This window comes from Pleurodeles waltl, chromosome 2_1 (genome assembly GCF_031143425.1).
Source record: "Pleurodeles waltl isolate 20211129_DDA chromosome 2_1, aPleWal1.hap1.20221129, whole genome shotgun sequence".
NCBI lineage: Eukaryota > Metazoa > Chordata > Amphibia > Caudata > Salamandridae > Pleurodeles > Pleurodeles waltl.
Genome location: NC_090438.1, coordinates 370,125,583 through 370,140,250, shown reverse-complemented (window position 1 = coordinate 370,140,250; position 14,668 = coordinate 370,125,583). Strand labels below are relative to the sequence as shown.

Genomic DNA, 14,668 nt, shown 5'->3' with positions numbered 1-14,668 from the left:
TAACTTCTAAGATAAGACTTGATTGTGTGACCTACTAGGCTTATGTGACCCTCCTACTCCATCACAATTGGCTTGTGTCGTGGTAAACAACAACCAGCCTTGCCTTGTCGGTTTTCCTGCACTTCTTTAACTTAAAAACTGGTATCTGAATTCAAGGCTGACCATTTTTCAATTTCCTTTAATACTATTTTTCACCATCTTGGTTTGCTAATTTTATTCCTTTTATTCTTGAAGGTAATATTGTATAGTGCTGCCTAGAGCCCAGGTTTTCTTATTGACACTGTGTTTTGACCTAGCAATACACAAAATTATTGATTCTGTGACGCCTGGTCGCGATCAGTATTGCAGAATCTCAGTCCTTTGTTTGCACATTGAGTGTGCAGACACACTTTTATATAGATATAATGTGTGCTTAATACTTTTTTTTTTTTTTTACAAGTCAGTTATTTCCTTTATTTATAGTTGTAACTCATATTTGGTTTTGAAACATGGAAGTAAAGTATGCAGTGATGCAGTAAATCGCCACATGGAGAGAAAGGAGATGAATGTGGTTTAACCTAGAATTAAGATAATGATGGTAGGGCATGCCACCAAAAGAAAATATTCTGCACTGATACCTGAAAGGACTAATTATACTTATAAAGACTGTGTTACTTCAGGTGCACAAGAACACAGTTGTTGAAAAAGCCTTAAATCTCAGAGACCAGGTTAAGAGATGTATAACATGAAGGTGATGAGAGTGGTGGACCGTCTGAAAAAAAAAAATTTGCATCAGAAAAATTTAACATGTTATGTTCTGTTTGAGAACTATACATAGCACATGGAACCTGGGCTCATTTTCATTGCGCTAAGTACAGTCTCAGTGGCTGTGCAAACAAACCACTGCTCTTAGTCTGAATGATACATTTCACGACCTGCAGGAAGTTATGCCAGAATGTGATGTTTGTGAATTAATGGAAATGGAAAACTGAGAAACCACATTGGAGGAAACCAAATCGTGGAAAATTCATTTTAAGGAAAGTCAGAATAACCTCAAAGTTTTGGGGATATTACAAACATGAGGCAGTGAATACAATGAATGGGCTGAAATGAAATGAGTCTGGATAGAGCACAGTGAACCATAGCATAGGGAATGTATTGTGTGGCTTTACAGGAAAGCAAGGGAAGGTAGATGCGTTATAAGTGAAAGCTTAAAAATATTGAACTATTTGTGACTCAAAGGAATGTTAAGGCTTTCCCTTTGGCATACAGTGAGTGCGAACTTTGAAAATATTGACATGACATTGTTAAGAAAAATGAGTGATGCACATGTTGAAACTGTACACACCTGCTGAACCATATAAAAAGAATAGCTAATAGACATGACTTCAGACGCTGAAATAGGAAAGCAGGTTGATGTTAAGGAACCGCTTTCCCCATCACCGTAGTTCTTCCTTTCTGATCGCCTCTCCTTGGCTCACCTTTTTCTACATGGCCTCTCACGTAGTGTTCCTCGGCCAGGATTGTGCATGTAATTATAATAATTTAGCTATCATTAAAAGAGACGATAGTATGGGTATGGTTTACGTTGTCTATATGTGTTGTGTCTGTATTGGTCACATAATGGTAAAAACTGATTTTGCACTGTTTTTGCTGCTTTGTACTGTTAATCTGTACTCCCTTATTTCACATTGAAAATGGAAAAGACGTGTTTACTTTCCTGTTATTCATGTCACATGTACGCACATCAATACTATGGGGGTCATTCTGACCCTGGCGGTCCAAGACCGCCAGGGCTATAATGACTGAAAGCACCGCCAACAGGCTGGCGGTGCTTTCTTCCCTATTCTGACCGCGGCGGTAAAGCCGCGGTCAGACCGCCGGGGCCGGCGGTTTTCCGCCGTTTCTGCCCCAGCGGTGATAATCCGCCCTGGGGATTATGACCCCCTTACCGCCAGCCTGTTTCTGGTGGTTTTCACTGCCAGGAAGAGGCTGGCGGTAAGGGGTGTCCTGGGGCCCCTGGGGGCCCCTGCACTGCCCATGCCATTGGCATGGGCAGTGCAGGGGCCCCCTAACAGGGCCCCGGCCAGCTTTTCACTGTCTGCATAGCAGACAGTGAAAAGTGCGACGGGTGCAACTGCACCTGTCGCACGGCCGCAACACCGCCGGCTCCATTCGGAGCTGGCTCCTGTGTTGCTGCCTCATTCCCGCTGGGCAGGGGGGCGCAAACTTGGTTTGCGCCCGCCGGCCCAGCTGGAATGTCGGAATGGGGGCCGCGTGAGTGCGGCCGCCGCCGCCCGCCAAGGTCGGAATGACCCCCTTTGTGTCTGATGTAGAACTGTAATGTGGAACGAATCATGAGTGCTTTATTCCTGCTTATGCAAGCAAAAATCATGCTGGAAATTTTATGTGCTCCGTATTTTGATACATTCGTAAAACGTTGCGGTTGTATTGTGAGTGGTTTGTTTGGTGTGGGGTGCACACTACAAATAAAGCAATTTAATACCTTAACGGGATTACGATATTCAACATAGATGTCTATTTTTGTAAAAGCCGCCGAATCTGATGATCTTTTTTTTTTTTTTTTTTTTTTTAACTTGGAAAGGAGTTTGTGTTTGAAAACACAACACAAATCACCGAAAGAAAAAATTCGAACCAGTCTCTTCAACAGGTAAAACGTGCTTAGTTACTTTTGGGATTTTCATAATTCTTACAGACGCTTAATCAGTGTGTGTGACAGTGAAATGATGCTCAACAGAAATGTAGATGAAGTGTCTCGGTTTTACAAGCGATAGCCTTGAAATCTTGCAGCACTGCTGGGCGCAGCGTGCGTATTTCTGAAAAGGAATGTTTCTGAAAAGGGAGGGGGGAGTTGCCTGCATGGAACTACAGCAGGGCCTGGAATGCCCACAACACATTAACACACAGGATACTTAAAAGACACCGTAAGGAATGAAACAACATTTTACAGGGCTTTTATTTCGGATTTCTTCTGTTAGTTGGGTTTTCGGTTCCTAGCAATCCATTTGTGCAACACACTGGTTAATTCACTACGTACAGTCCATAGTTCATGATATACGAAAATATTGTTCATTGGAGAACAGTATCTAACAAGTAGCTGCAATAGGCATGATTCTTGTCATTATTATAGTTTTTTATGGGATACGTTTTTCATACTGTGCAATAGTTTATTTTTGGGGGTTGCATGCCTACCTGTGTGCAATCTTTTCATTAACATTTATATTGATATTTGGTGAATGAAATCGGCAAAAATATGGTCTCATTAATGTATGATTAGTAGATGTAGAAGGCACAACGGCGTCGTGTGTAATAGTGTCCACTCCTCATCATAGTAGTGCGTCTTTCAAATTCCAATTTATTGTAGGAAAACTGGATTGCTTGCAACATATTGTACTCCACTTCTTCCCTACATCTACCCACATGCCTCTAAACTGCATCCAGTTACCCCATATTTTGAGATGCTTCTGGGGGCATCTTATGTGTATGGGTATCTCAAGAGTTATGCAGTGGTCCAAGCTCAGCACCCAACTTTCCAGATTGATTGATTTTTATTTCGCAAATAAATTCATAACTATATTGCTTTTAGCAATGATGAGGCAATGTGTAAGAGGGCCAATTTATAACTGTTGACTTCTCCCATCACTTCACCAGAGTATGATTCCCTATCCCCAGTAGGAGCTAGTCTCACAGCAGAGCCGTATGGTAAGAAGAAAGTCTTCCAGCTAATCGCCACATTACTCGCCTTCTGGGATTGAATGTTTCCAAACCACCAAAATATGTCTCTACTGAGGTATGTCCTAGGCATATATTTAAGCTGCACCACACAGAATTGTGTTGCTATAGTCTCCTCCCTGTAGGGCTATATGGGCCTTTTGCCATTCTTCATCCATGAGCGGTCCTACCTCCCCATCTAATGTCTGCATGGGGATATTAAATGTATCAGGGGTATTAAAAACTCAAAAACCAGAGAGCGATTGATTGACAATATTTTAGGTCTTTCCATGTCTCTAATTAGCAGTTTCGCTTTAAGTGGGTTGAAGGCTGAAAGATCTGTTAAGTATTTGATGCAGGGAGATATGGCTTGGCAGAGGAGGAGATATTTAAAGAACTGGTATTAATACATCTCTTAGACTGTAGGTCTGCGAAGGAACGTAGGACTGGAACAGACATCATGTTGCCCAGCCTTGAGATTGCCTTGCCATGTTGCTTATAGAAGCCCAGAAAAGCATGCACTTGGCACAGCATATTTCCCATCCACAACTGGGTTTGCTTCGTCGGTGTGTCTTGCCATCCTACCACATGTAGGGTTTCCTGCTGTAGCTGTAGCACAGTAATTGTCTTTTGGGAAGGGGAGGCACAATGGAGTTTTTGCCCATAATAGAAGATGTAATAGGTGTGTGTCCCATCATCCATGTCTCAGTCGCGAAAGCGGGGTCAGTGTGTGAGCTATTAAGGCATTCTTTTACAATATTCAGGTGGGACGCCCAATAGCAGGAAACAATATCTGCTGCACCAGTCTTTCCTTCAAATGTGGACTTAAAACATTTCTAAAATGTGATCCAAGGAGTACTTCTACTCACAGAAATCCACAGACAAGGGGGTTGAGGCGTGTGACGAGGTCTTGTAGGACTCAGTACAAGTAATTTAAAGTTGATAAAGGAGTTGCAGCAGGAAGGCCATTTTGATGATAGTAGATTGGCCGATCAGCAATGGGGGAAGGGAGGGACTAAAAGGAGAAGTCATTGCACAGCCTGCGGTCATATTTTTGTCAGGCCTGTTTTTTTTCAGTAGCTGTATTTACTCCTAAGCAATGAAAACCCATCCACAGTAATCTAGAGCTTCGGGCCCATTGGAGATCTGACTCTGCAGCACCCATCAGGTAAACTGCTAAGTGAGCAAGTGAACTCTTGTACTCGAAAACCACCCAAAGACCCTAAGCATCTGTAGGGCTTAGGCCCTCTGGGGTACTGGAGGTAGATAAGTAGATTTCCAATTTATAAAAATACTCTTTATTGCAACTCCTGGCACCCACTCAAACACCTTCACCTGGACATCAGTCTTAATCCACTCTGCTAATCAATCAATCAATCAATCAGTAAAGCGCGCTACATACCCGTGAGGGTTTCAAGGTGCTGGGGCGGGGGGAGGGTGCTGCTACTGCTTGAAGAGCCAAGTCTTCAGGAGTTTTCTGAAGGAAAGAAGGTCCTGGGTCTGTCGTAGATCCGGCGGGAGGGTGTTCCCGGTCTTGGCGGCGAGGTACGAGAATGATCTGCCGCCAGAAGATTTGCATCGGATGTGGGGGATGGAGGCGAGGGCGAGGTTAGCAGAGCGGAGATGCCGGGTGGGGGTGTAGAAGCTGAGACTGTTGTTCAGGTATGATGGTCCGGTGTTGTGGAGTGCCTTGTGTGCGTGGGTGAGGAGCTTGAAGGTGATCCTCTTGTTGACGGGGAGGCAGTGAAGGTCTCTTAGGTGGGGGGTGATGTGGCAGTGGCGAGGGATGTTGAGGATGAGTCGGGCGGAGGCATTTGGATGCGTTGGAGGAGTTGCTAATGGCTTGATGTCTAGAGCAAACAGCATAGGGATCAACTGACATCCCTGTCTCATGCCTCTACAGTATAGCTCAGTGCCTGATGACTCTGTAGATCATTAAGTTCTCTGATAACACCCAGTTTTCCCTAACTCTGGCAAGTAAGTGTCTGTAAAGGAGGCATGCATAATTGAGGAATTTGGGCCTTCTGTTCATTTTCTTAAGGAGTGCAAATAGGTAACCTAACCAAGCTGAATCAAACACCTTTTCACCAGTAAAGTGAACCCCAATCCATTCTCCACAAATCCTGTGAATAGGGAATCTTAGTGTATAGAAGCTTTGGCAAGAGCATGTTCTCCTCCACCAGTCTGGCATTGCAGTTGGTTAATGCTGTTTGCTTACTTTATACGCATGCCCTGTGGGACATGGCCAGCAACATTTTGCCAGCAGTCTCAAAAGACCTTTGAGCCTTTTCGACTCAAACAATTCATGATAAACAAGACATGACCAACTATGTTATCCGCCCTGATTCTGACATTATTGATTGCCTGGGGTGGGCATTTGGCACCCAGTGTTGTACTTAGTCAACACACTTGGATGCGCCCACAGGATTTTCCAGCAATGTGCATGCCTCCCTCATGGAAAATGGTATTTAATGGGTCATACCTTCTTGGCGAGAAGACAGACTCTGAGTTGGAGTGCTTTCAGGAAAGCAGAAACATGGCATTCTCCTTGGGTCTGCTAACCCCCTACTAAGCAGTTCCAATACCAGAAAGCTTAGCAGTTAATCCAGAGACCTGGTATACAGACAGTGATAGACTCCCCAACTGCTACAGCAGTCACCTCAGTCTTTTCAAGGTCAGAGACACAGTTGGAATGAAAAGGCGTTTTCCTGATCAAGAACCATTTGGCAGGGTTACTGAATGCCAGATCAGATGCAGGGAGTACCTTGCAGAACACAAGTGGCAGCTACATCCCAAAGTGGTGCAGGGCATCTTCTAACAGTGGGGCGAGAGGGGCCAGGGCACTTGCTAGATCTTTAGCCACCTTCAAATGCACAAACGATCTGAGAGTGGAAGTTTCCGCAAGACCACTCATTAAGAGATGCATTTTGCCTGGAATTAAGTGGAAGACTCATGCATGATTTCCCACACCTGCCTCCCCTGCCCAGAGGTCGGAAAAAGATTCAGAATGACAAGGCACAATTCATCCTAGTGGCTATAGACTGTCCTAGAGGAGTGTGGTACCCAGAACGACTGGGCATGAGGGTCTGTCCCATGATCAGGCTACCACTTTGGGAGGATCGTCTGTCACAGCAGTGGGGCAGGGTCCTCCACCCGAATCTGCACAATTTATGTCTACATGCATTGAGATTGACAGGTGGCAACTGACTGGGTTTGATCTGCGGCCTGAGGTAGTGTTTGTCAATCTTGCTGCCATGCTCTGTTCTACAAAATCCATTTATCCATTTATGCTGGGTGCCTGGTCAAATTTGGACCTCATGCTGTGACTGATAATTTTCAAGTGATGTTAGATCATCTGTCCCTAATAAGTAAACTTACAAGGGGACGCAAATAGGTTGATGAACCTTTTGACTACGCTTAAGATGTTCCCACCATGTATCCCGTACATGCAAATCAAATGACTCATAATCATCTGGCTAATTTCAGGTCTCAATCCTTCCATGAATCTGAACACAAAATGAATTGTCTTTCGGCTCAATTGTCTCGGTACCACTGTAATGCTTAACGCCTGCAACAATCTCTCATAATATGCATGTATAGACTCCTTTGCTTCTTGGACTGTCCTGTCTATTCTCTGCCAGTCAATGTTTTTGGGCAAACTTCTCATTTTCGAAAATGTAATCACCTTGTAGTAATATTTCATTACCTCAGGAGATGGCGCACCCGTAACCTGATCTCTCTCTGGTTCTTTTGTTGGCCAATCTATACTCCTCTTACACTCCAGCCACAGATCAGCTGGAACAACTATCTCTAACAGAGTGTTCAAGTCTTCCCAAAGGCACTTAGCAAGCTTCACAAACCTGTCTGTCTGCTGGTACCATTCTACTGGATTCTCTCTCAACCTGTGATAATCATTTATAAAGGACAGAATGTCACTTCTGGTCCAAGGGACATGAACAAAGTTCCCTCCCGGAATCTCTCTCATTGGTAAATGTTCCTGCTGCACATTTGCAGTTAGCTCTGCAGAATCCCTTTTTCTCTTATTACTTTTCTTTACCCATCTGCCTTCCCATTTGTCTAATGTTCCCCAAGTCTGGGCACTTTAAAGTAACTCCCTAAGGTGTGCCTTCATTCCAGCAGATATCATGTCTTCAAAATCTTTAGCCTCAAAATATAACCTGTAACTCCTGTTCAAATGCTTTCTTTTCTCTATTTCTATTCTGTATTTCTCTGCCAGGTCTGCTAGCTTTTGATGCACATTGCTTACTTCCCTTGTAATTTTCAGGCACAGATATCTCAACTCTGCTTCTGTGTAGGCCTCTAACCTATTCGCACCCATGGTTCCTTCAATGAGCTCACCCGCTACCATTCCTAAACTTGTGCAGTTCAAGTACTCCTCTACCCTTAGGAGCACTCGGTGGGGTATCCAGCTGGTCTAGCTATTCAGTCAATTGCTGGGCAGTCAAACCCTGAAACAAAATGTTAGCCTGTGCCGGTGGCGCCTGTTGTACAACTGTATTCGGGGTCTGCGGTGTCAGTCATTTCAAGCTCTGACTAATATTCGACCCTATCACAGTATCCGGAGGAACTCCACATGAACTAAGGTCTAGCAAAGATCTGGATTCGTCAAAGGTCTGTCCCACAGGAGAGACTACTCTGATATTTTCATTAGGTCCTCCCCTCATTACATTCTGTTTCCCTGTCCATCTGCACTGGGTTTCTCTGTGAAAATAAGCGTACAATTGGACCTATTGTAACAGGCACAGATACAGCATCTGGGATTGGTTTGACATTCAGGTTCTGTGATTGCTTAGCTCCCATATTTTGGCTCAACAGTACGGACATATCTGTGTGGGCACCTGTTATCTGAGTGCATCTCTGCATTACTTGCAGCTGCACTTGCAGCAGTAAAAGTGGAGTCGACTCTGTCTGAACCACTGTTGGTTTCGGGAAAGCCTGTCCTGTAGGCACTATTAAATTTGTGTCAGTTTCTACAATGTGTACATCAGGGTAAATTCTCTGGACATTTGGCTGTGGCACCTGAGTTTGTACTACTGGAGTAGTAGGTGCGTTAACACTGCTCTGCAATGGACTCTGTGTCGGGCTAGGATTAACCTACACCGGACTTGTTGTGACATTAACCTCTGTCGGAGCTGAAGGATGAGCACTGGTACTTGGACCACACTCATGTGCTGCATATGGCGGTGGACGATTTCTCAAAAACTGTAAAATAAACACATCATCGTCTGACTCTTCCTCCAATGTCAGATTTTCTAGCCTCCCCACTCTTGGAAGGGCTTCTGTTAGTTTTCCTAGTAGCTTTCCTCCCTTCTCTCTCGCTGTCTTGTGTAATTGCTGGAAATAACTTAGTACCCTTCAAAGTCTCGGTTCTCCAGAACTTCTGAACATGGTCCCATCTAGCCTCCGCTAGTGTCCTCCCTGCCTTTCTCAATTGCCTGTCAAATTTCTGTTGCTGTTGTTGTCTGGCTACTAACTCCCAGATCGCTAATGCCTCGAACTGTGCTAGTCTCAACGGGGATTTCAGGTCATACAGCACCCTCCTCAAATTTTCTGTACTCCTCACATTGAATGTTCCGTTAGCAGGAAACGCTAAACTCCCATCCTTCTCTGTCACTTTGCACCACTGCTTTAACCAAAGACATGGTGCGAAACCATTTTCTTCGATTACAATGTAAGCTGGTGTAACGTCTGTTGGTGCAATATCCCCTATACTCATTGTAATGTATCAAAGAGAAGTAGCCAAGGTCCAATTCTCCCTTCCTCAAAACTGCCGAGATTAAACTATTTGACAGTGGGTAAACCATTGGGGGATTCAACCAGTTTGCCCCAAGTCAGAAAAGAAGATCCAAGAGAATCGAGAACCCACTTTAGAGAAATCAAAATTATTGTAATGTTTCGAATTACATTCAAGCAGTGATACATTGAATCCGCGTATTCAGTTTAAGTGCATTTATTGGTCCCATGCACAGAGATTTTTTCTGGGAAAACAAGGAGAGACAGCCGACACGTGTTTCGCCCTCTTGTGGTGTATTCACCTGGGGCTTTTTTAAGGCATTTTGCGTTGTTCATCAAGGAAAATTAATTTCTTAGTGCAGATAGTCTTATTTCTGATGAAGAAGTCCTCGAATCGATCTTGAGATCGTAATCACGGCGTCCTAAAGGGCGCCATGTTGGGTTAAGAAATCGCCTTCATGGGCTCTTCTACTATGTATATGGTAAAGCTGAAAATTGGTGTAGTCCTACTTTTATTCCCATGCCAAATTGGGTGAGGGAGCTTTTGTGTTTTCTAAATCAAATCAGGAAGTGACTTTTAATACCAGAATTCTCTTCACCCACCTTCTCAACCAATTGTGTTTCACGGACCGCTGCCAATCCATGCACGACCCTTCTCACTAACTAACCTATCCTAGCGCGGTTCCAATGACATCACACTCACACGTACTGCAGCTGACAGTCCTGCGGCTTGTCCTCCCAAACTCAGATTCACACAAAACTAATGCAAAACGATTGCGTGCACCAAACAAAATTAAAACCAAATTTGTCCGTTTACTACAGGTAAGGTAACAAAATCGTTTGAGAAACCTTACGGATGTTTCACTGACGGCATTTTGCTCTAACAGCTACTCTTTCTTTCTCAGTTTCCCTGATTTACAAGCAAAATTAGACCTGCAAATTTCACTCTCAACTGATCAGTGGGTCAGCCCTGGTGCACATAGTACTCGCCAGATCTCAGTTGAAAAATTATTTTATTCACTTTGACTCACACTCTGACTTGTCGACCACACCTGATCGACATATTAAACCAGACAGATTACAACAATAAACAAGTGTCTCATACACTTTTCAATATACTCTGGAGTCCTAGACCACGCAGGGTCTGTACATCAACAACCATGTGGACAGTTTTTGACCTCAAAGCGCCACACACGTGAAGGTCGAAGACTACCCTACTGTCACACTTCGAAGTACGCACACTCCTTCTACAACTTCATTTTGCGTACGTAAACTCCCTAAATCCTCACAAACACCACAATTCACCGGCAATTCGCTTAAGCTGTGAAAGCACAAAACCTACTTCGTTCACACTATCACTAGAATGCCGAGAACATCCTCAAACAACCATTGGCAAGCTCCAAGATTCTGAGTGAGTCATCTTAAGGACTTAGAGGCACATTTTCTCTCCAATTTGTAGCATTGAAAGAATAAATCCAAATCTCAGTGATGATGAGCTCTCAAAAGACGACCTTGTACCGGGCCTGTATGATGGGCTCTTAAGGTGACAAACCATCAAGCTGCTACCATCTCTGTTAGCCCGTCTGACCTTAATAAGTAAACTTACAAGGGGACGCGAATAGGTCGATGAACCTTTTGACTACGCTTAAGATGTTCCCACCATATATCCCGTACATGAAGATCCATAATCAATAACAATCAATAACATTAGTAATCAATTGGAGTCCGAAATTGTCACAGACGATGACCTGGCAGTCATGAATAACCACACCTTTATGTAAAAGTTAGAATATTTATTTCCCTGTATTAACAATGCTAATGTAATGTAGGTTCATCTCAAAATCAGTTGGTAAACATACAGAAACAAAACTGGCTGACTGAAGCGACAATTGCAATCTAATCAAAGCTTGAGCTACTACACATTCTAAAATTACAGTGCAAATTTATAATAAGAATAACTGCGCAACCGATATTACATACATGTAGATTCAGCAAGGGAAAGACATTGTTAGAAATGGGGTCTTTGGTTGTCAGTCAGGTTACCCCCTGTCCAAGCAAGGACCCTCACTCTAGTCAGAGTAAAAGAGAATCAACCTTAGCTAACCCCTGTTTACCCCCTTGGTAGCTTGGCACGAGCAGTAGGCTTAACTTCAGAGTGCTAGGTGTAAAATATTCGTACCAACACACACAGTAACTTAATGAAAACACTGCAAAATGACACAACACAGGTTTAGAACAATAGGAAATATTTAGCTATACAAAACAAGACCAAAATTATAAAAATCTACAATACTCAAGTCGTTATCACTAAAAATGCAAAAAGAGTCTTCATGTAATTTTAAACACACACTAACACTGTTAGAGTGAAAATGTACCTTGGGTGCGTCAAAAATAACCCCTGCACGGGCGAGTGTGCGTCAAGAAGGGCTTGCGATGCGTCGATTTCACTCACAAGCGAGACCATGCGTTGTTTCTCCTTTCATCGGGTCGGGCGCTGTAGGAAAGTACCATCTTGCCTGGCATGTTACCCCCATATTTCACTGTATATATGTTGTTTTAGTTGTATGTGTCACTGGGACCCTGCCAGCCAGGGTCCCAGTGCTCATAAGTGTGCCCTGTATGTGTTACCTGTGTTATGACTAACTGTCTCACTGAGGCTCTGCTAATCAGAACCTCAGTGGTTATGCTCTCTCATTTCTTTCCAAATTGTCACTAACAGGCTAGTGACCAATTTTACCAATTTACATTGGCATACTGGAACACCCTTATAATTCCCTAGTATATGGTACTGAGGTACCCAGGGTATTGGGGTTCCAGGAGATCCCTATGGGCTGCAGCATTTCTTTTGCCACCCATAGGGAGCTCTGACAATTCTTACACAGGCCTGCCACTGCAGCCTGAGTGAAATAACGTCCACGTTATTTCACAGCCATTTTACACTGCACTTAAGTAACTTATAAGTCACCTATATGTCTAACCTTTACCTGGTAAGGGTTGGGTGCTGAGTTACTTAGTGTGTGGGCACCCTAGCACTAGCCAAGGTGCCCCCACATTGTTCAGGGCCAATTCCCCGGACTTTGTGAGTGCGGGGACACCATTACACGCGTGCACTACACATAGGTCACTACCTATGTGTAGCTTCACAATGGTAACTCCGAATATGGCCATGTAACATGTCTATGATCATGGAATTGCCCCCTCTATGCCATCCTGGCATTGTTGGCACAATCCCATGATCCCACGGGTCTCTAGCACAGACCCAGGTACTGCCAAACTGCCTTTCCCGGGGTTTCACTGCAGCTGCTGCTGCTGCCAACCCCTCAGACAGGTTTCTGCCCTCCTGGGGTCCAGCCAGGCTTGGCCCAGGAATGCAGAACAAAGGACTTCCTCAGAGAGAGGGTGTTACACCCTCTCCCTTTGGAATAAGGTGTCAGGGCTGGGGAGGAGTAGCCTCCCCCAGCCTCTGGAAATGCTTTGATGGGCACAGATGGTGCCCATCTCTGCATAAGCCAGTCTACACCGGTTCAGGGACCCCTCAGCCCTGCTCTGGCGCGAAACTGGACAAAGGAAAGGGGAGTGACCACTCCCCTGACCTGCACCTCCCCTGGGAGGTGCCCAGAGCTCCTCCAGTGTGCTCCAGACCTCTGCCATCTTGGAAACAGAGGTGCTCCTGGCACACTGGACTGCTCTGAGTGGCCAGGGCCAGCAGGTGATGTCAGAGACTCCTTCTGATAGGCTCCTTCAGGTGTTGCTAGCCTATCCTCTCTCCTAGGTAGCCAAACCCTCATTTCTGGCTATTTAGGGTCTCTGCTTTGGGGAATTCCTTAGATAACGAATGCAAGAGCTCATCAGAGTTCCTCTGCATCTCTCTCTTCACCTTCTGCCAAGGAATCGACTGCTGGCCGCGCTGGAAGCCTGCAAAACTGCAACAAAGAAGCAACGACGACTACTGCGACACTGTAACGCTGATCCAGACGCCTTCTCAACTGTTTTCCTGGTGGTGCATGCTGTGGGGGTAGTCTGCCTCCTCTCTGCACTAGAAGCTCCGAAGAAATCTCCTGTGGGTCGACGGAATCTTCCCCCTGCAACCGCAGGCACCAAAGAACTGCATCACCGGTCCTCTGGGTCTCCTCTCAGCACGATGAGCGAGGTCCCTTGAACTCAGCAACTCTGTCCAAGTGACTCCCACAGTCCAGTGACTCTTCAGTCCAAGTTTGGTGGAGGTAAGTCCTTGCCTCCCCACGCCAGACTGCATTGCTGGGAACCACGTGTTTTGCAGCTACTCCGGCTCCTGTGCACTCCACGAAGATTTCCTTTGTGTACAGCCAAGCCTGGGCCCACGGCACTCTAACCTGCATTGCACGACCTCCTGAGTTGCCCTCCGGCGGCGTGGGACTCTCTTGTGCAACTTTGGGTGAGCACTGTTTCACTCCACTTTGTAGTGCCTGTTCCGGCACTTCTGCGGGTGCTGCCTGCTTCTGAGAGGGCTCCTTGTCTTGCTGGGCGCCCCCTCTGTCCCCTGACGCAATTGGCGACATCCTGGTCCCTCCTGGGCCACAGCAGCACCCAAAAACCCTAACCGTGAGCTTTGCAGCTAGCAAGGCTTGTTTGCGGTCTTTCTGCGGGGAAAACACTTCTGCACGACTCTTCACGACGTTGGACATCTATCCTACAAAGGAGAAGTTTCTAGCCCTTGTCGTTCTTGCAGAAACCTCAGCTTCTACTGTCCAGTAGCAGCTTCTTTGCATCCACAGCTGGCATTTCCTGGGCATCTGCCCACTCTTGACTTGATCGTGACTTTTGGACTTGGTCCCCTTGTTCCACAGGTACCCTCTTCTGGAAATCCATCGTTGTTGCATTGCTGGTTTTGGTCTTTCCTGCAGAATTCCCCTATCACGACTTCTGTGCTCTTTGGGGAACTTTAGTGCACTTTGCACTCACTTTTCAGGGTCTTGGGGTGGGCTATTTTTCTAACCCTCACTGTTTTCTTACAGTCCCAGCGACCCTCTACAAGGTCACATAGGTTTGGGGTCCATTCGTGGTTCGCATTCCACCTTTGGAGTATATGGTTTGTGTTGCCCCTATCCCTATGTGTCCCCATTGCATCCTATTGTAACTATACATTGTTTGCACTGTTTTCTATTACTATACTACATATATCTTGTGTATATTTGCTATCCTCATACTGAGGGTACTCACTGAG

At 45.2% G+C, this 14,668-nt stretch overlaps 1 protein-coding gene across 5 annotated transcripts in view; it reads left to right on the top strand.

The window, feature by feature from the left end:
- POF1B (POF1B actin binding protein) overlaps positions 1-14,668 on the top strand; it is a 268,805-nt gene that overhangs the window by 107,095 nt on the left and 147,042 nt on the right. For 4 of the 5 annotated variants that reach the window (XM_069212651.1, XM_069212643.1, XM_069212647.1 and 1 more), the window contains exon 6: positions 2,585-2,650. The exons of the other annotated variant lie outside the window; for it this stretch is intronic. In XM_069212651.1, the coding sequence (XP_069068752.1) occupies positions 2,585-2,650 (66 nt within the window). The remainder of the gene's footprint in view (positions 1-2,584; positions 2,651-14,668) is intronic. 5 annotated transcript variants of the gene reach the window in all.